The sequence below is a fragment of the Molossus molossus genome, unplaced genomic scaffold, assembly GCF_014108415.1.
Source record: "Molossus molossus isolate mMolMol1 unplaced genomic scaffold, mMolMol1.p scaffold_m16_p_22, whole genome shotgun sequence".
NCBI lineage: Eukaryota > Metazoa > Chordata > Mammalia > Chiroptera > Molossidae > Molossus > Molossus molossus.
Genome location: NW_023425358.1, coordinates 14,021,722 through 14,043,843, shown reverse-complemented (window position 1 = coordinate 14,043,843; position 22,122 = coordinate 14,021,722). Strand labels below are relative to the sequence as shown.

The following is a 22,122-nucleotide window of genomic DNA, read 5'->3' as shown; positions in this document are numbered from 1 at the left end:
TGGGGAGGGCCCCTGCCAGCATCAGGGAAGCTTGCTCTGTGCTCCCTGGGCCCTGGGTTACTTGTTGGGGGGTAGGCACGTTTCTTTCTTCTGAGAGAAAGCAGAAGCCCTAGAAAACACCCTCAGATATGGCCCCCACACACATTCTGGAGAGATCTGAGGCCTGGAATTGAGAAGTTTGCAAAACAGACCCGTTGCGGCTCTGCATGAAAGGTGCACTTTGTTTTCGGGTACATGGCAGTGTCCCCCCACCCCCAGATTTTTGCATGACTGCCTCCTCATCATTCAAGGCTTAATTTGAATGTTGCCTCCTCAGAGAGGCCCTCCATAACCACTCTCCTCCCTGCAGGGGCCAAGGACAGTGTCAGAGGAGACCACCCTCCTGTCCCCACCCCAGCTCTAGTGCTAGTATGTGAGGGACGCAGCCACCTGCAGATCCCTCTTCCCCCACCGCACACGCTGCGTGTGCTGTGTACACAGAACACTCCACCCCACACAAATCACTTACAGAAGACATACGGTGCAGGCGCACCTGCTGCACACAATACAGAGCACACGCACCCGCCACTCACAGTCCGCAAACTCTGCACCCCAAACACACGGCCCACAGGCATACGCACTATACAGATCCCACAGGGTGCACACAGCGCAAACACAGAGCACACTCGCACAGCTCTCGTGGGCAGGTGCACACGCACGCACGTGCACACAGACTGCCCCCTCTTCCCCCAGCAGCTGCCCGCCCTCCCTCCAGCGAGCGAGAAGGGAGCGAGCAGTGACCGGCGGGGGTGCACCCCGCCACCTGGCACGGTGCTGCGGATTATTAGTTCCTGGTAATTTAGTGCCCTTGTACAGAGTCGATTTGTGCCTTTCATTCCTAATTGATCTAGTGGCTGTTTAAATGGCAGCAGGCATCTGTTGAGAGTAGGAAGGTTCATCAGGCGCAATAATTCATAACACCGTCTGGAATTTGCCTTTCATGTCCCTCAGCTGAACCACTGCAGGCTCTGCTTAAATTACAGCCACCGAGGCTTTCTTTGGTATTCCACTCAGGGCCAGGAGAGTCTTGCATTAAACTGGGATCAGGTTAGATTAGGCCATAATATGCTGCGGTATTAGTGGCTGCAAATGACTGAGACTGGAGTTTAACCCTCCACCTGGTCCTCTTTGTCTTCAGCCGGATGGCTCAGTCAACCCCCTGTTTTCCCTCAGCTTCCTGGGGGCGGGGGGGGGGGGTGGCTGAATAAATCTTCTAGAGATTCGGGGCTGCAGATGGGCCACCCTCAGATATTGACCCTTTTTTCCTTCCAGACGAAAACCCAGCCTGCAGCCTGGGGCCCACCTGCTTATGCATCTGCTCCCAAAACAAGGGTTGGGGAGACAGTGTCCAGGGCAGGCTCTGCTCAGCAAGCAGCTCATCTGAGTAGGACTATCCCCCCTCGTCCCCCACTGCCCCTGGGCCTCAGTAGAATGACCAGCGTGCATGGGTTTGAAGGTGGATGGGCTAAGCACCTCTGTCTTTTTGCCTAGAATTATTAGAATCCCCAAGTGGGACAGGCTCGTGGGGTTCCCGTCGACCTGCACACAGGTAGGGAGGGTGTTCAGTTCTCCTGCGGTGTGTTTAACCGCAGTGTGCTGGGGAAGCACCATCATTTCCTATTCAAGTTTGTGTTTTCGGGTGTGGTAGCCACTAGCCACATGTGGCTATTCAATTAAAATGAAATAAAATAAAAAATTTAGTACCCTAGGCACAACAGTCATATTTTTTTAAATCCCCACCTGAGGGAATGTGTTTATTGATTTTTAGAGAGAGAGGAAAGGAGAAACATCAATTGGTTTCCTCCAAAATGCACCCGACTAAGGCTCGAACCCACAACCTAGGTATGTGCCCTGACCGGGAATTGAACCCGCCACCTTTTGGTGTATGGGACGATGCTCTCCAACCAACTGAGCCACCGGCAAGGGCAATAGTCATATTTTAAATGTCCATTGGCCTCAATCCGTTCGTGGCTACCATGTTGCACAGCAGACATTGTAGAACATTTCCATTGTTGCAGAAATTGTACTAGACAGTGCTGGCCAGAGCACCCCCTTTTGCAGAGGCCTGGGGGCCAGGCCCAACACACTAGCTTCCTCCTGTCCGGGCAAGCAGGGCTTAATCAAAAAGAAAAGGCTAGATTTTGTGGTCCCAGGGGACTAAGAAAAGAAACCAGAGGGGGATGTGCAGGTGCTTTGGGGGACCACCATGGGAGGGAATGGGGCTCCAGGGTCCAATGTCAGCCACCCGTACAAACATGCACACATGCTGGGTGTTAAGACATAGCAATTCACAGATGCCGTGGAGAAGTAAGAATGCCATGCACCTATGTATGCAAGTGGGCGCACACACACATAACACATATGTAGTCCATAATCATTTACTGGGATCCACACACCTCTGCTGGACTCTGAACAGACCAGGATGGATACGGTGGGCTTGCTTCCTGCCCTCGTGTAGCTCAGTCTAGTGAGGAAGCCAGGTGATCAAGCAAAGAGCTCAGGGAGCCATCAGCGTAGTGTGAGGGAGGCGCATCAAGGAGCTCCCCAAAGAGGGTGCTGTCTCAGCCGAGACCCACAGAGCTAGCCAGGGAAAGCTTCAGCTGCATACTACATCACAGAAACACCCCACCCCACCCGTGCTCACTCACATACTCTTCATTCCCTAATCCATTGTCAGTCACTGAGGAGCAAGTGCCTGCTATAAGCAAGGCCCCAAGGATACAATGGTCTAAGACAGGGACAGTCCTGGAGGAAAAGAGTGAACAAATAACAATGCAAATGATCATTACAGATGTGCTAGGTGTGTGTTGATGGAAAAGTGCAGGAAATGATATTCCTGTAACGGGGTGTCTGACCTGAACTGAGTCAGCTCACAGATGCCAGACAGGTGGAGGCACCTGCCCACCACGTGCAACCAGAGTCCAGGCTCGCACACACCCCCTGTGTACACTCACAGACACACAGCTGCTGCCTCAGCTGGCTCCACACAGCCGAGAATGGGTTTGTGACCAACCACTAATGCTCTTGTCCGGGGCTCGTCTGAACACTTTCCACATTTTCTTTTGCACCAGAAATGGCCACCTACTTCTCTGAGGTTACACCCCTCACCGTCATCAACTGTCCATGCGGCTTACCTTACCAAAGAGCAAAGTTAGGCACCGTGGGGAGGAATACAAGCCTGCTGAGGCCCCAGGGACAGGAGACGAGATCTTCCCCACCAGGACATGAAGTGCTGCCATCAAGGCTGATCGTGGGGACTGGGGACGTTCTCATGGAGTGGGACCTTGGGAGAAGAAGTGCTGGGAATATGGGACAGGGAGCCTGGTGGCTTCTGAGCCCGCCAGCTGCAGGTGTCTGTGTGCGCATGTGTGAGCTCTTGATGTCCCCACAGGCACCCTCTTTTCCCGCTCCTGACGCTGCTGTTTGAGAAATGCGAGCAGGCCACCCAGGGCTCTGAGTGCATCACCTCCGCCAGCTTTGATGTGGACATCGAGAACTTTGTCCACCAGCAGGAGCAGGAGCACAAACCCTTCTTCAGCGATGACCCAGAACTGGACAATCTGGTAAAGACCCTCCAACCCCCACCCCAGCTAGGGTTTTCCTCCCCCGGGGTCTCCTCCGAATGCCCTAGAAATGATCCTTTCATTCATTCAACAAAAACATGCTGTGTGCCCACTGTGGGGCGGGCACTCGATGCTCCTCTAGCACCTGAGAACCATTTCTAAGTTCCTTAAACCAAGAGCTGCAGGCACAGGTTTTGCTGCCAAAGCTCTCCCCATTTCTGGTCTCTGCCCACTGCGGCACCAGCATCGCCTCTCAGCCTCCTGCAGTGCCGGCAGGAGGAGAGGAGGGTCATAGCACCCAGAACGTCTGCGGTAGCGGTGCTGAGGGCTGCAGTCCTGGCCTGTCAGTAACTGTGTCCGGCAGGGCAGCTGCGGTGTGGAGGATGAGGTGACAGGCATAGTCAAGCACATCAGTAGACAGAAAGACCTGCAGACAGTCACGTTGAGGAGGAGGCTAGCGGATGTCCTGCCCATTTAGGGGGTCGCAGGGGATCAGGCATTCAAACCTAGCTTGTCATCCCTATCATACTGCAGCCTCCTATTCCAGTACAGCCTGGAAGATGCCAAAAAGTGTCCAGCTCTGTGCTCTCCCCTTGCCAACACTACCTGCGTCTCTCTGGGTCTGCTCACTCAAGTAATCCGATCTGCTGATTCAGTCCAGGAAACCTTGGTTCAGTGTCTGCTGTGTGCCAAGCCTGCCCTAGGGAAGTGGATATTGCAGAAGCTGCCACCGCAGCCCCAGCCCTCTGGCGTTCCCTGTTCTCAGGTAACCAGGCTGGGAGCGGTCTAGTTGACGGGGCAGTCCTTGGACACCCCTTCCACTCACGTGGACCTGATTTACCTAGGTGAGTTAGCCACAGTCACGACTTGTAGATTGGTCAATTATTTTATGTTCTTGTGATTTTTAAACACGCTTCTCGAGTACAGTTTGTATTCGACATCATTCTGTGTCAGTGTCGGGCGTTAGCCAATCGTATCCTTGACGAAGCGTTTGCCCTGATGACTGGTCAGTTACTCTCAGGGCCGTCGAAGGCGCATTTAGAGATGAAAGACAGAGGCTGGCTTCACGGGTTCCCAGCTGTGTGACTTTACCGGCTTCACCCCTTTGAAGCTCGGTTTCCTCACCTGTAGACCTAATACGCCGATCTCAAGTGACTATAATAAAAACATTAGTGAGACAGCTTGTGGAACTAAATGGCCTTTAAGAATGCGTGTCTTCCAGAAGGTTAGTCTCAGACGCAGTGTCGCTAAGGCAAGGCGTCCTGGGCCCCCCAGCCTCACCTCCTGGCCCCGAAACTTTACTAGGAGAGAGGAGCAGTGCCCTTTGCCGCCCGGCTCGTAGTCCTGTGTCGCGAGGGGGCGACGGAGAGGCCAACCACAGGAGCCCTCATTAGAACAAGAATCATGTAGCCAGCACAGCCGAGATGCACATAATTAGAAATTAGAAAAAGGTCAGATCGCGTCATTATCAGCTCGATCAGCCGCCGAGTGCCACAGCCAGTTAATCTGGCATCTGTATTTTTTACAACCCCGCACACGTAGCCCAACGGACTGTAACTCTTTACCCGGACAGATATACTGCGCAGCGGAGCAGGGACATAAAATGAGAGACCCCAAGCAAATGAGCTGAGATAATTGAGAGATTTATTTTATATATATGTGTGTGTCAGGGCAGCTTTCTTCTGCCCTTGAATATTGACTTTCACAGATGGAATTGTCAGGAGGACACTGGGGTCCCCTAAAGTTTGTCCCACCCTGGGATCTCCAGCTCTGATCTCACTTTCTCCCCAGCCCCCCTCCCTCCCCACCCCAGCCCACCACTAGACAGGAAGCCTCCCTCCTCCAAGCAATTTGCATGTTGTACCTCCCCCTGCTCCCAGACCAGTTCCCCAGACAAGTTCCCATGGGAACGGCTGACTGGGCTCTCCCAGAGCTGCCCGAAGATCAGAGAGGTTCCCTGACTGCAGTTTCGGAGGGAACTTCCCCTCCCGTTAGCCAGCTGCTCCCCGGCGTGGTAGGGGAGTCACCGCTGCAGAGAGAAGCACGTCCCTTTGTAGACAGGACAGCGCAGTCCGGAGAAGGGAAATCACTTCCGGACCGGAACCGGGTCTGCCGGCTCCTAATGCAATGCTCCCCCCACTACATCACCCACCTCGCTTCTCCCTGGGGGCAATAAAGCCCTCCCCCACAAGAGCACCCCTACCTCGCCCGGCCCCCACACTCAGACCCTCTGCCTCCCATTCCCCCGCTGGTGGCCAGGCTGGAGTGCCCCTGGCTAGCCCGGAGCTGCTCCCCTCCAGTTCCCACGCTCACTCTGCTCACCAGGCCCCTTTCTTACCCGGCCTGCTGATCCCCTGCTCGGGTCCAACAGCCTCTGACTGGCAGTTGGTAAAGTTTGTAAAATTTGCAAGTTCCCCAAACCCCTTTGAAAGGTAAAAGCTTTTTGTTTTATAAAATCTGATTTACGGGCCCCCAGTGCGGGGCCGAGGTTTTATATATTATGCAAGATTTCAGACCGAGGCTGTAAAACCTACGGTTTCAGTTTCATGCATGGAATTTTTTTATGTGTAAATTTTTTAACATTTATGGGGCACGTTTTAATGAGACTCTGGTGTGGCTCAAGGGACAGATTACGGCTGCCTGACCGCAAAGCCAGCTCCAGAACGGGGCCCCGCAGGCCCCTGGGCCTACGCGGAGCAGGCAGGGCCGGAGGCCCGCGGCTGTGCAGGAGCCAGGCCAGGGCGCTGGGCCCGCAGAGGCCTCGGCCAGCCCCCCTGTCACTCACTGTGGTCTTCAGCGCAAACTCCCGTCGCCCAGACAGGAGCAGAAAATGCCACAGACACCAGGAAAGGGAAAGGAAACGATCATCTAAACGAGCAACAATGAACATTTATAGAGCACTTACTAGGTGCCAGGTGCTCTTCTAAACACTGTACCGATAATTTCTTATTTAATCCTATTTTTAAACCCACACGGCACGTAGTATTTCTGTGATTCCCATTAGAAGACGAGGAGCCTGAGACTCGAGGGGACACGGCCAGCTCGCGCAGAGAGGCACCGGGCCCTGCGGCCCTGCAGCCGACCGTTTCTTCGTTCTTTCTGTGTGCCAGGGCTTCCTTTCAGTCCTTCTCCCGCCACCCCTGAGTCAGTCCTGGGGACCAGTCTGAGGGGGTCACTATCATTACCCCATTTCACAGAGGAGGAGCTCAAGGCCTGAGAACCCAGAGTCAATAAGTTACAGAGCTGGTAGCCAAGTGGCTCTAACTCCCCGGGCACCCCCTTTCCCCGGCTTCTCCAAAGTGGGGACATTGAGAAGTGCCTTGTTACAGACTTAGAAGTGTTTAACGTATCATGCGTGATGACTTCCAGAAAACGTGCATGCTATCCCCCCACGGTCTGATAGTTCCCAGTCCCTGTCTTTTTTCCAAGCCCCGTTTCTTACACTTACAACTGGTTGGGCAGAGCTGGTCGGGCCCGGAAAAATTCCTGATTAGATTTTGGCTTTGGCTGCCCTAATGACCCCCAGGAAATATCAGGGCATGTGTGTTTATAAACTCCCTCCTCTGTAAGTGGGGGAGAATAGTTCCAGCTTCCCAACTCCCAGAAGAAGGAGGAGGGCTGCCCCACCCCCCACCCCCCACCCCCGCTGCGTGCAGTTTCACAGGGTGCCCGGCTCTGAGCCTCCATCTCCTCATCTCCAGGAGAGAGATGGCCCGTGGTTATGAGACTCAAATGAGATAATGGAGAAAAGCATTCTGCAACTTGTAAAGTGCTCTGTATATAATTGTTTTGAAAGGCAAGATTTACTACTATCAGGTGAAGAGACCACGTTCCTACAAGAGAGGCCACTTTTTAGAAGGACCTTGATTGCGGGAGGGGCACATTGGCATAAAGAATTGACATTTATCAAATAGCTACTCTGTGCCCAGAACATTTACATACATTATCTTATTCCATTTTCACAATGACTCTACAGTGCAGGCATTGTTATTGTCCTAAATTTGACAGGAAGGTAAAACGCTTGTCCGGAATACCTAGGCAGGAAAGAATGGATTCGGAACATCACGCCACGTGACTTCACAGGCGGTGGGGAGCCCAGCCTGTGTTCTTCTCTGGCACCGTGGTATGAGGCAAAAATCTAAGGTTGCAGCTTGTTTTGCCTCTTCGAAGGGTACTTCTTAAAAAACAAGGGCTGTTTCTTTGTTTGAAAGAGAAGGGAGAGAAGAAAGCTGGGAGATGACGTGAAACTTGGGGAAAGGAATTAAGGACATGTTTGTCACATCTGATGATGACATTAAATTCAGTGGAACTGTTATTGCTCTGGAAAATTTGGACTTTTTTTTCTCTATTGATTTTTAGAGAGCGAGGAAGGGAGAAGGAGAGAAAGAGATAGAAACATCGATGAGAGAGAACATCGATTGGCCGCCTCCTGCATGCCCCCCACTGGGGATCGGGCCCACAACCTGGGCTTGTGCCCTGACCAGGAATCAAACTGGCCACCTCTTGGTACATGGGTCGACGCTCAACCACTGAGCCACACTGGCCAGGCTGAAAATTCGGACTTTTTATATGACAATGACCATTTAGAAAAATAGCTTAATAAATCAATTTTATTCTGATTTAGAGGTAAAAAACCCCAAACTGCAGACACACAGGACAGAAGATAACTTACAAAACACCGATACAGCAGAAAAACTGGGAACACTCATTTTTCCACCGGCTGAATACGGAATAGCAATAGAAAACCGCCAAGAGATTAGAAATTACTAAAAGGGTTTTTAGAATGTATATGCTTTTGGCTCCCTGTGGTCGGTTAGGCACTTTCACATCATTATTTCCCTCCGCTCTGATCAAACCTGTGAGTTAGGGATAACTGTATCTCCATTTTACCAATGAGGAAACTGAGGCTCAAAGAAGTCATGCAACTGGCCCAATATCACCCAATTTCTAAACCGTGGGTGAATGCCAACCCCGCTGTCTGACAGTACACCCCACAGGCTTTCTGCTGTGCCAGGCAGCACCCCTCATTCATGGCATCGCCCCGCTTTTTCTCTAATGTTGAATAGGTCCTACCTATTCATTGCCTCGGGATACCATTGTGATTTACTCCATCTTCTTAAATCTTTAAACTAAGAGTATTATTCCATAACAAGGAATCCTCCCACTGCGCTTTATCAGACTGAAAGGTAGGTCGGCTTGCGAACACGGTGCCCATCGGTCTCATCACAGTGAGGTCCTCCCTCCCCCAGCAAAGCGACCCGGGTGGGCTTTACTTTTGAGCTTGTTTGACTTATTTGTATTTTCAAATTTTTTAAAAATAATAAGTACTTATTGGCTATGTTTTTTAAATAAATGAATAAATATGTGTACTTGTCCGTGTGTGACTATGTGTGTATTACTTCATGGAAGATTTCAAAGTAAATGAGTGAATAAAATATTGATTAAAAATGAAGAATCGGCTAGTAAAGGAAAGCTCACAGAGAGAAGAAACAGAAGGAAAGAAAAAAAGAAGAGGGAAGGAAGGGAAGGAGGATGGGAGGGAGGAAGGGAGAGAGCAGAGGGGAAGAAGAAAGGTTTAAGGAACTGGGATCCTTTTGCCTGGAGAAGACGAAGCTCATTGGACAATTTGCTCAAGGCAGATGCCGTGTCCGGTGTACGGCCCAGAGGGGGACGATCTTTCTGCTGAATGGGAAACCCTGATTAAGGGAGGCTGTGCTGATACGATCCGTGTCCTCGGTGCCCACAGCAGGCTGAGCAAGCACCTTCTGTTAAGGCAGGGGAGAGAGGGGCCAATTCACGGAGGCATTCAATAAGCAGATGACGAGAACAGAGAGGCGGTCCGACGTGACACGGTTCTGACCGGGGGAGCCTCAGAGGAGGAGACGCAGCCCTGTGTCCTAGAGATTTGGACCTTCTGCTCACCAGAAGCGGCAGATCGTCCCACGGTGCCCCTTCCAGCACTGTCAGTGAATTGAGGGAAGGAGTCCTGGTAATGCTCATGGAGGCAGAAAAGCGAAGGCACTCGACAGTCCATCCTCTCTTATTCTACACGAGGATGCAGACACCTGCGTCGGTGAGGTATTCCGACTCCTGGGGCCAGACCAGGGGTCAGAGAGGAGAGATCAGAGCAGCTGAATGAGGGGAGGTTGCCAGGAAGGGTTCTAGAAATGACTTTGGTGTCCCCAAAGCGATTTGGTTTTCCTGGAACCCCATAATCCCTGTCTCTGAGCCATGTTCTCCCTGAACCAGGCACCCTTTGAACGGCCATTTTTCTCTACCTACATAAATTCTGAGAGTCTGTTTTGAGAGCAAAGCAACGCAGGCAACCTGGCTTCACATCCTGGCTCTGTCACTTAACAGCTGTGTGACTTTAAGCAAGTAAAACAATATCTCCGGACTTCATTTTCTCCAACTGTAAAGTGTGGGTGATGATGTACCCACATGCAGAGGTGGTTGTGGAGTAAATAAGACAAGGCATGCCACAGGTCTAACACAGGAACCGGGACATAGGAATAAGAAACATTTGGGTATCGTTATCAATCAATCAAGTATTTATTAAACACCTTATACTGTGCTAGTTACCCTGAGAGACTTAAAACAAGATCTTCATGGCCAAAGCCAAGTAGATCATTCAGGCCAGAGCAAATATTTGTTTAGTACCCAACTCCATTTTTTAGTTCAAATACTCAGTACTGAAGTCGCCGGTCCCCTCTGTGCCTGGGACAGCATGGGCTCCATTAGCCTCAGCCCCATGGAGAGAGCACTTCCTTAGGACAAGACCCTGTGGCTGAGCCCTGTGTGAAGACACAAAATTGTTGGTTTCTGTCTTTGAGAGACACTTAGTCGAATTCATAACTCCAAGAGCCCTTAATTGGTTGAGTATAGTTCCTGCCCATCAGACAATTCAAATGCCAACCCAGGGTGTCTCCTCAGTTCCTTCCCACTTGAAATGCCAATGAAGCCAGAGAGGGTATGGCCCTGGCAGCTCTCTGCACAGCAGGGCTCAGAGTTCCCCGAGACAGATCCCCTTCCTTGTTTCCCTGGGCACCACAATTCCAACCAGAAGTCGGACGGGAGGGTTAGACAGGGACTCTTGTTTATTACTTATGGCAACACAGATGGCTCTCAAAAGGCAATAAGTCCCACTTTTTATTTTTTACATCATTGTACATTCATATGCAGTCATAAGAACTAACACAGAGAGGCCCTGACTCCCTTCTCTCATGACTACAGAGCAATGTCACAACCAGGAAGTAGACAAGATTCAATCAGTTTTATGGGCGTGTGTGTGTGTGTGTGCGTGTGTGTGTGTGTGTGTGTGTTTAGTTCTGTCCAATTTTATCACATGTGTAGATGAATGCACACACTATGGTAGTCAAGATACAGAACAAGTCCTCCACCCCTCCCCCACCCCCACTGCCTGTAACCGCTAATTTGTTCTCCACCTCTCTAATTTTTTCACTTCAAGAACGTTATATATATAGCATCATAAAGTATATACTCTTTTGAGACTTTTTTTTTTTCCTCAGCGTGATTTCCTTGAAATCCACCCACATTACTGAGTGTATCAATAGTTTGTTCCTTTTTATTGCTGAGTACTAGTCCATGATATGGATATACCACAATTTCTTTATTCATTCACCTGCCTAGATATATTTTGTTTTTTCTGTTTTTGGCTCCTAGAAATAAGGCTGCTGTGAACATCCGTGTACAGGTTTTTGTGTAAATAAACACTTTTGTTTCTCTGGGATAAATGCCCAAGAGTATAATTTCTGGGTTGTATGGTAAACATATATTTAGTTTTGTTAGAAACTGTTATGCTGTTTCCCAGAAGGTCTGCACCATTTTGCACACCCACCAGCGATGCCTGAGTGTCCAGTGTCCAGTTCCTCGCCAGCATTTGGTTTTATCACTACCTTTTGCTTAACCATTCTTATAAGTGTGTAGTGCTATCTCATTGTGGTTTTAATTTGCATTTCCCTGATGGTTAATGACACTCAACATCTTTTCGTGTGCTTATTTGCCATCTGTATATCCTCTTCAGTGAAAAAGCTGATGTCTTTAGCCCATGTTCTAATTGGATTGCTTGTTATTTTACTGTTTAGTTTTGGAAGCTTTTTATATATTCTAGATATGTCCTTTGTCAGATGTGTGGTTTGCAAATATTTTCTCCCAGTCTGTTTGTCTTTTCATCTTCTTCACAGGGTCTTGGAAGAGCAAACATTTTTCATTTTGATGAGATCCAATTTATCACGTTTTACTTTTCTGGGTTGTGCCTTTGGGGTCAAATTTAAGCCCTCTTTGCCTAGTCCTCGGTCCTGATGATTTTCTTCTGAGTTTTTGTTTTCTTTTTTTTAATTTTTATAGTTTAATATCTTACATTTAGGTCTTTGGTCCTCTTGAGCCGATTTTTATATAAGACATGAGAGGTATATAAAGATTCACCTGTTGTTTGTGGATATCCAATTGCTCTGGCCCCATTTAAACAACCCTTCCTTGAAAAGCAACTAGGTGACATTTATTGTGAGCCTAAAGAATGCCCGTAGGTTTTTCCCAGTCACTTCTGGGAATTCATCCTAAGAAAATGCAGAAACATGAATAAAAGCTGTAAGCTTGGAAAATAATCACTGTAACTTTTTTTTTTATAAAATTGGAAAATTGAAAGTCATCTAAATGCCCAAAATTAAGGAATTGGTTAAATATGGCACAGAATGAATAATTTGCAACAATTAAAAATATATTTACTCAATAACTTTCATCCATTCAATAAATATTTACCCGGTATCTCTATGGTTGGTGCTGAGGATAACACGGTGAGCAAATTAGACCCCATTCCTGCCTCTAGAGGTTCACAGTCTAGAAGGGAGAATAGAGGGAACAATTTTGCCGCTTGGAAAACTACATCGTAAACTTGGGGCAGTAACAGGACACAAACTTGTGTGACAGGTGATTGAAACAGTGTTAAAATGCGTGCATGTGGACAAGGCAGAAAAATGATCACTCTTTTATTTTTTATTTTTTTAATTAATTTATTTATTTTTGTTACAGATGTTTCTCCTTTTCCCCCCACTGATTCCCCCCTCCCCCTCCCTCCCCGCCCTGTCCCCAGCTTTGTTGTCCATGTCCATTGTTCATGCACACATGCATGTAAGTTCTGTGGTTTATCTCTCCCCCACCACCCCCTCTTCTGGGGATTGTCAGTCTGTACCCCACCTCCAGAAAAATGATCACTCTTTTAGAATGATTGGCTCAAGGGCGGGTTTTTTTTTTCCATCCTCTATTTTCCATACTTCCCATAGCACTTTCTCTTGACAGTAATAACAATGATAAAGAAAAAAACTTTCATTGAGAAATAGCTTCTTGCCATGAAAAGGTTAGGATGTGCATTTGAAGAGGCGACAGGTACACGTACAACCCAAAGGTCACGGGAAAGCCACCACAGTTAGGTTTCCCAACGCCTAGCTAGGTCATGCTGGGCGATTCAGCCGGTCAGCGAGGGTCAGTGGGGCATCTGCAAGGTGACCGGTATCACGTGATGCACTCAGTGTGCGGGCGAAGAAGAGCCAGTCCCTGCCCTCCATGGCACCTGCGAGGGACTCCAATCTCAATCTTCCTCATACTTGTTCAGCGCTTTACACTTTGTGGCTCATGCACCCCCTCATAGGACCCTCTCAACAAACCTGCAGAGTTGTTGGGGACGACATCATTATCTCCATTTGTCGGACACTGAGGCGCAGATGGCCTAAAGCCACGCAGATCAGAAATGGCAGGTCTGGGGATGGGCCGCGGTCCCCTACCTTTCAGGCCAGTACTGCTTTCAGAATCCGCAGCTGCCTCAAGAGCAGCTGTGATGACTGAGCTCAAGGAAGGCGGCAACCAGCAGTAGAGCAGGAGGATTCAACTCACGGGGAGGAAAGAGCATATACCTCTCCCCTGGCGCGCCTGGGGCTTGGGGGGGTCAAGGCAGAGAGGGGACCGTGATATGAACACCTGGGCTCACCTCTCCTCCCTCTCCCCAGATGGTGAAGGCAATCCAGGTCCTGAGAATCCACCTGCTGGAGTTGGAGAAAGTCAATGAACTCTGCAAGGACTTTTGTAACCGTTACATCACCTGCCTCAAAACCAAGATGCACAGCGACAACCTGCTCAGGAATGATCTCGGGGGACCCTACTCCCCTAACCAGCCCTCCATAAATCTTCACTCACAGGTAACACACAGGGCTGGGTCCTATCGCCTAAGCCAGGCTCCTAAGCCAGATGTAGGAATGTCTGAAGGTCCCTGGTGACCTAGGAGAGCGGATTAGACTCATTGAATCCTTTCACCAAGAGGGCCCTCCTGTTAGTCATCAAGCACCACAGTCCCTTTCTGACCACTGCTCACCATGACCGGGCGCTAGTATTGCCTAGAAGATGACCAGAGCTGAGAGGGACAGTGTCCTGGTGTCCTGGCCCAAGATACCTCAAGAAATGAGCGTATGTTAAGTGGATGGAAAGCCTTCATGGAGGATGAGGCAGGGTCAGAGCTGGGGGTGGATCCGGACAGCCCAGCCCCACAGACTGCTCAGGAAGGCTTGCTGAGCTCCCAGCTTTCCTGGGAGGAGGGTTTGGGGAGGTGGTCCCCCCCTGAACCCTGCCCACCTAATAGTTGAAGACAGCTTCCAATCGGGCTGCTTCTCCCTGGTCGTTGTCGACTTGCTTGTCCCGCCCAGGTACATCGGTCTCCCTAAGGTTCAGGGCCACTGTACAGGTCACCTCAAGTCACCGTTTCTCAAGCATCGCCTGCCACCTCTATCCTGAGAAATGTGGAAAACAGTGGCTGTGTGTCTTGAGTGGGAATGGACTCTCCAGGGCAGAATATTTTCCCAGAACCTACAAACTAAGAAAACTGCGTGGTGATACCTTTCCATCAAACTCACTGGGATCTACATAAGCCGTAGGCTCCCACTTTATTCCTCTCCCCCTGAGTTCCTGAGCCTCGGACAGGCTCACGGAGGGTCCCCAAGAGGTTTTCACTAGCCTCCGTGTCCCCTATATCAGGCTTGGGGATACAGGGAAACCTTCCAAGAATGACTGGCGAGAGATGCCGGAAAGAATGTCTAAGAAAGTGGTGCCGTTCCTAATTCCTAAGTTTTAAGGACCAACACATACAACCTAAGCTGGTAGAGGCAGGGGAAGGGACGGGGTGACCTCCGAAGGTCAGCCATGCCTTGCACGTTTGGACAAGTATCGCATCAAACCCGCCCCGGGGGATCTCTGTGGGACACGGCAGTGCACGGGACGCGAGGCAGGAAGTTTATTTCCTCTTCCCCTTGCTTGAAATCACCAAATCACTTTATCACAGGTCTGGAGACAGCCGCCCAGACTCCTGCTTGCTAATATTCTCTTGAAATAGACTCATTCCTTCAGAGTCTTATTGTACTTTCCCTTATGATCAAAATTAGCAAGAAACTTGCATAAAAGAGGACAATAATTGCTCAACGAGCATCTCGTTTGTAATTTATTAGTTTCTATTATTGTGGGTTACCATGGCGACGCCGCGCAGCCCGGGTGACGGGAGAGATGCGAGATAGGCGCCGAGGAGGCTGTGAGTCCTCACCAAATGGAGGTGCACATTTTTATCAGTAATTTTCATGAAAATAATAAGTGAGGAGTTAATGAGATGGAAAGCCATCCTGTGGCTATTGTGAATTTTTTTTAAGTGTTGATCTAATTAGAATGCATCGGTCAGGAAAAGTAATGAGGGTTTAGTGCCTCACAGAGATGTGAGGATCATATCAGAAAATTAGCACCAGTCTTTGGAAATAATCAGGTCCTTGGAGAGGTGCCGGATTTCCCCTCCTGGGCCCTCCGACTCTACCCGAGCTCTGGCGTTGGGGGTATACCAGGGTGGCCAGGGGCCTTAGCAGTCACAGCGGCCCCTCAGGGTTGGGGTCCTGAGGCTGACAAGTGTGTGTACAGCAGGGCCGCTGGAGACTCGAAGCCGGCAGAGATGCCCGGATGAGCGAGGTCTCAGAGATGCTGACTGGAAAAGCCAGTCCTCCTGGGAGCCCTGCATTCGGGGCCTCGGAGACCCAAGGAGAGAGGAAAGAACTTTGATTCCTATCATGACCCAAATCAGATCTCTGCCTGACCACAAAACTGGCTCTAGGGGGCCACTGCAGAAATCTCTGATCCACTTAGAAAGGAATTAGACAATTGGGTAAAAACAAAGACACCAGGGAAGAGAGGAAAAGACAGTCAGAGGTAATTCCCGAACTTGGCCTTTCATGTCCACGGACGGCCATCCCCTGCTTAGTTCAGGCGTCAGTGGGTATATAAATAAGGTGATTGCACACAGGGCTTCTGTGTGTGCTGCCAGGCATCTTAACCTGCTCTTCTGCCCGCTCTGGGCTGTCCTCAGCCTCCTGCACACACACACACACGCACACACAGTCACACACACGCACACACAGTCACACACACCCCTCTTAAGTTTCTACGGCTGGGTTATCTTCCTAGCACTCTATTCATGTCATTCTCCTGCTCAGAAACTCGGCTTGCCCCCCAGAGTTCACACCCTTCCCCTCACTCAAGGCCCTGCCACAGCACCATTCCCCGTGCCCATCTGTTTGGGTGAAGCCCACACATCTCTGCAGAACCAAACCCAGCCTCTTCCCCCAGGGCAGTAGGAGGGCTGCTCTCCAGTGGAAGCTCCGGGTACTCCACCCAGAATGGACGGACCTGCCTTTCTCTCCACAATAGCGCGCGCTCTTGGGGCCATTCTTACAGTACATGCCCCCTGTGACTTTATGTTATCGTCACTTGCGTACGCCTTGTGTTCCTCCCTCTCCTAGGTGACAAGCATTATTTGAGTAGAGACAGCATTTTAGGTAGTATTAGAGCACACGCCCAAAGGTGGCTATCTCAGCGCCTCGTGCACGAGAGGCAGCCAGTACATAGCTGTCAAAAGAAGTAATATGATGAGAAAGATGGAGAGCGAGACAGACAGGCAACAGGAAGCCGGAGGAGAAAGGAGAAATAGAAGAAAGGGAAAGAAAGACAGATGGCGAGGGATTTGTGCATGAGGGAGGCGGAGCCTCGGAGGACCGGGAGGAGTTGGAGGACTGGAGGTAGCTGGACAGACGCAGACCTGGGCAGGGAGTGAGGTGGGGAAGGGCGGAGGCAGAAGGGGTAGAAGGAGAGCTGGACGCGGATCAGTGCAAAGTCTGAGGTGTACAGAGGAGGTGAAGGCGAGTAGCACATGGGCTGTCCCATCCCTGTCCCTGGTCAGGCTCCTGTCATTATCTCACGGAGGTAGGCTGGGGGCCTTCCAAGGAAAGGAGAGACCCTGGGCTCCCAAGAGACTTTCCACTGCAGGAAGCAGGCTTCAAGATCAGGGTACAGCGACCAGCACAGAAAGGAGAGAGAAAAGAGTGTCATTTGTGTGCGCATGTGTGCAAACATGCACGTGTGTGTGTGCATGTGCGTGTGTGCGCGCATGTGTACACATTCATCATGGTTCGATCTTAATCCCCCCAGCCTGAAATAGCTTCCCTGAGTGCCAACCCGGCCTGGGGAGGGGTGTCTCTCCTTTGGAATATGATCCGCAGGATCAACCTTCCAGCAGCTTTGTTGCAAACTGCTGGCTCATGGTTTTCCTCATGTGCTAATCACTCAGGCTTGTGTTGCAAAGTAGATGTTTTTAATTCAAATGAGTCCCCCTCCCCACCTCCTGAGATATCATCCTGTGTCCCCATCCAGCTCTATGGGGTCAGGGCATGTTCCCTGCTTGGTCTTCCTTTTTTATCTGTGAGCTTTCTCTTTGGGGGTGCAACAGGGATACGGAGTGGGGGAGACTGCTTCTGAAACAGTTTCGAGGACTCGGGCCACAGCCCAGCCCGCTCCTCCATGTCCCGGGGAAACCGGTGCCTAATAACACCTGCTCCAGACTCCTCAGAGCCCAGGCTTTTTGCAGGGGCACATCCTCAGCAAGAAGGCTCCTGTTAGACTCTGGCTTGGTTCTTCTGTCTTTATCTAGATGTCACAAGCTAAGCCATTCCACTAGAGAGATCTAACTCCCCCCTCGCCCAAGTATTCATTTGACCTGAAATCCATCCTTCTGTCTCCATGGAGATTTAAATCTCAGCTCTCTGCCAGGGCAAACTGGGCTGAGCCACAGTTCTCATTCAGTCGCCAGGCATTGGTGGGGCACTCACTATGTGCACCATGCTGAGTCCTATGAGAGCACAACTGAATTGAGCGGGAGAAGCTTCCTGACTCAGTGACAAGGGCTATGAGTCACACCTGAAGGGCTATCTATGTGAGCCATAGAAGGCTCAGGGTCAAGGGAGTACCGAGGAAGGGCAGTACCGAGGAAGTACAAAGTAGAGATGGGAGAGGAGCTGCAGAAAGGAGTCTGGATTGAGCAAACCACGTGTGTGGCCTGAAGTTGCCCAGCCATCACTCAGCATCCTTCTTCCTCCCCCAGGGGAAGCCCAGGCACAAGATGCACACCCGTGCGGCCAGGGTCGGTTCACCCTCCCAAGGACAAAACGAACAAACCCCTGTGTGGAGTAGATGGGCGGCAGGAAGATTTTGCCCTTTGCGATTGGAGAAGCAGATTCACTGGCCTTGGGAGGACTTGCTAGGGGAGGGGGCATTTCAAGCAGGCATTTTGCCGGGGGGTGGGGGGGTGGTTAGTAGACTATCTGGGATCTCTGAAGGTGAGTGTTCCCAGTATAGAGAAATCTGGGGGAAGGTAGGGACAGAAACAGCCTTTCGGACCCCCTGGAGAGAAAGAGCAGTCACTCATGCGTGAGGCATCTATTCAAGTACCTATTGAACCCGCTGAGTTCCAAGGATATAAAAACGGCTATGACACCATTTCTGCAGCTAAATTTGGGGATGGGGTATGCTTTGAAGCTAGCAGTGATGTCCAGTTGTTGCCTGGCGAAAACGGGGTTCTTTCACGAAGCCATGAGAAAGCACCACTGGGGACCCACGCATGGGAGGCTGAGGTGTTGCGGTGAGATTTATTGGGATAGAAATGGAAGGCTGCCCCCAGGTTCCCGGTGTCTCATCTCTGTCCTCCTCTGGTAAAAGTCCAGCCTTGTCTTCATCACGCCTGGAAGAAAGGCCAGGATCCTACAGTTCTGTGTCCTGGGTTCGGTCTTTGTCCCATCCGGCTGGCTCAGTCTCTGTTCCTGGCTGAGCTCAGACAGGCGCTGCAATGCTGTTTCCAAGCCCATGCTTGGAGTCTGCGCAGACACTGGGCTGCATGGCTGCTATGGGGAGAGAATGCATGAATAAGTGGGGTGAGCACGTACGTGTTAGAGTGAAAGAGAAAGAGACAGAGAAAGAGAGAGAGCACTTTGCTCAACTGGGTTTATATTATCTGGGCTTGGGAAAAACCAGAAGCCCTTGCAAACTAGCCAATCAACTTTCCAATTTTTCCCGGGCTTCTAATGGGTCCTCCCCCTAACCAATCCACTTTCTAGATCTTCCTGGGTTCTGTGTTTCTTATCCAATCCGATCATTTTCCCAGGCTAGGCTCCTCCCCTTGATGGTCACCATCTTGACTCCTACTGCACATGCCTCAAGGAAGAAGGACTTCCTCCTGGCTATCTTGGTTTCCATTGGGCATGTGCCCATCAGAGAAATTTCCCCTCCTCCTTCCCTCAAATTGGTACCTGGCCAGCACGGGGAGACTCTTCCTGCCCCTTAGGGGCCTGCTCTGGGATTGCCCAAAGATTAAGTCCTGAGGGCAGAGTGTTAATGAGCCCGTGAATACTATAGCTTCCTTGTGAAGCAGGCCCAATATTTGATTCGGCTCCCTCCGTTATTATGCTCAGTGTCTGATTCTCTTGGCTCCTTTTCTTTATTAATATCTAGCTACCTACGCTAAGACAATTGCCAAAGCTTTTAAAGGTAGTAGAGAGTATAGGCAATGGGGTAAGGGTTAGAGGACAGACAGAGACTGATTAATTGAGGAGCCAGCCACCTCTTGTATTGCTCGAAGAAGACCTGGCAGAGAAAGGGGAGCATGTCGACAATTACTGAACCCCGTCCATCTCGAACACTGGATGTACCAAGTGCTTTGCATGTATTATCTTATTCGCTCCTCACAGAGGCTGCAGGGTGCACATTACTTTCTCCATCTGGCACCCAAGGAAAGGGAAGCTCAGAGAGGTCAAGACACTGGGTCAAGGTCACACACCTGATAAGCAGCAGAGTCTGGGACAAGTCACGCCAGAGTCAATGTTCTACTTGTAATAAGTCCTTTTACTCTTTTGTGACACACAGGACGGAGAACCAGGGGTCCTGGGACCTGGATAGGGAGGCATGACCCCACCCAGCGGTAGCTCAGGAATTTAAAGCCTGGAGAGGAAGAACCCAATTATTAGGAAGCATGAATTTGGATTTGCTAATCTATTGTAAGTAGGGAGAAGAGAGGTACAAAGTGAACACAATCCCGAGGTTCTGGGCTTGGTCAACCAGATATCTCTCCAGCTGTGCTACTTCCTAAGAAAACAGGACTAATTAGCACATCCCTCCTTGGGGAAGGTGGACTTGCCTACTGACCTACACAAGGAGTTTGCATTTTCAAGATAAGCAGGGGGCCAAGGGAGTGGGGGGCAGTTACCTCAGCCAGGTTCCCGAAAGTTCTGCCCAGTGGCCAAGCATCCTCAGGATCTGACCAGCGAGTCTTCCTGGGAGAGTCGGAGAAGGTGGCCTACTTCAAGATCCCCACTGAGACAAAAAGGGGACACCCCCAGACCAAAGCGACAGGAAATTGTGTTCTGGGAGTCCTCTGCCTAAATCCTACCCTAGGCATTAAAGCTATCCCTCCTGCCGGTCAGTTCCCAGCCCCCAGCCCTCCAGCTCAGGGCCCAGCAGACCAAGAAGGCGGCCCTTCCAGCCAGCCCAGTGGAACCTGAGCAGGTCTCTCCTCCTGTGAAGGAATGTTCCTTAAGGGCTGCAGCTGCTCCATGTCCCCACGGGCCAGAGTGCCTTTCCCTTGAGACTGAAACCCCCAACAGCAGTGGAGTAAGGACAGGATTAGGTGGCTCTTTACATGTGATTGGCTTCCCTGAGTTTGGGAACTCAGCTTCTCCCAGCCTAAGACAGGACGCTGGCGCTGCCGGAATGAAGGGATGCTGCCAGGAACAGGTGTCTGGGGACACCGCCCCCGCAAGGCATGTACTCACCCATCTCAAGCCAAAGCCCAGGCAGACCACATGTTAGTTGAGTATGTACCATGTGCCCAACACTGTGCTAGGCGGTTTGGGGTAATTCAAAGATAGATCCCTCTTTCCTTCAAAACACCTGCAACCTCCCCCCAAAACCTCCCACAAGAAACCTACAACCAAGCTAGGGAAATAAGACGCATGCGTAAGAAAAAACATTGTGCCATACGTGGAGTACATCCGGCCCTCGGGAAGCATTAGAGTAAGAGCCTGGGCCGTGGGCATGCCCGGGGCTCTTCAGGACAAGCTTTACAGCAGACGTGAGGCACTCAGAACTGTCTGCGCACCCCCAGCCCTGGCAAGTCAGAGAAGGAACCCACCCTCCTGGGAGACCTGGGAGGCCTGGGGAAGCTTTGGGGAGCGGATCTGAGCTGGTGGATCAGCAGAGACGCCTAGTGGCCGGGTGTGTGGATGGCAGACAGCTGGGGCCCACCTGGCTTTGCACTGGCCCCCCTTCCCTCAACGCACTCACTTCCCACCTACCCACACAATAAACCTTAGGGAATGGCATTGGTTCTTCTAAAATCTTCAGGTGGAAGGACCTTTGCCCGTCGTCCAGTTTATTCCGCTGTATCATAGGCATCCTGGTAAGACAACAATTCCAGCATTCCAAAACAACTTCAAAGGAAAACTGTTCTATCCGTTTTTCCTTCACTCCTCGTTTCTTCTTCCCAAAACAGTTCAGTCCAGAAATGTCTTCCTTTAGTGGGAATGAAGTCTCCCCAGGCAGCTGAAGCTCCTTCCCTACTAACTGTGGAGAACGGGGCTGGCGGATGGGGCACCGTGCCTCCGGGCTGCCTGCAGACCAGTGTCAGAGGTCACAGTCACTGGCAGGTCGCTGTGTACGCCCCCCCCCCCCCCCCGCCCCAGCTTCCAGAGGTAATCACGGAGCCGGTCACTTTTTCTTAGTAAGGTCTTTGTCTTGAACAAGTCATCTTTTTGTTGTTGTTGTTGTTCTAAAAATGAGATTTGGAGCGAGACTCACCCAGTGACCACTGTGGTCCAGCAAGAATGACTGATGGCCCCAGGGAGTTTAGGGGGTGCCAGCTCTCAGCCTACTGCTCCTCTGCCCCCTCCTGATGGCTGTCGGCCTCTCTGTGTCTCCAGGACACAGCAGGCAAGGAGGGGAGAGGGCAGACTTCCACTGACTCCGGCGTCACCTGGTCTGTGCCCTGTGAGACATCATTCCTGGAAAACTAGGAAAAGTCTTCAGCTTTTTGGCCCATCCCTTTCCAGAAAATAAATCCTACTGGAGAGTAAGAGGACCCCCTCTCCCCAGCCTGATGGAGAGCAGA

General features: G+C 50.8%; 1 protein-coding gene across 1 annotated transcript in view; it reads left to right on the top strand.

The window, feature by feature from the left end:
- Positions 1–22,122, top strand: part of PKNOX2 (PBX/knotted 1 homeobox 2) — a 73,031-nt gene that overhangs the window by 27,318 nt on the left and 23,591 nt on the right. The window contains exons 3-4 of the mRNA XM_036276546.1: positions 3,431–3,602; positions 13,622–13,810. Coding sequence (XP_036132439.1) covers positions 3,431–3,602; positions 13,622–13,810 — 361 coding nt within the window. The remainder of the gene's footprint in view (positions 1–3,430; positions 3,603–13,621; positions 13,811–22,122) is intronic.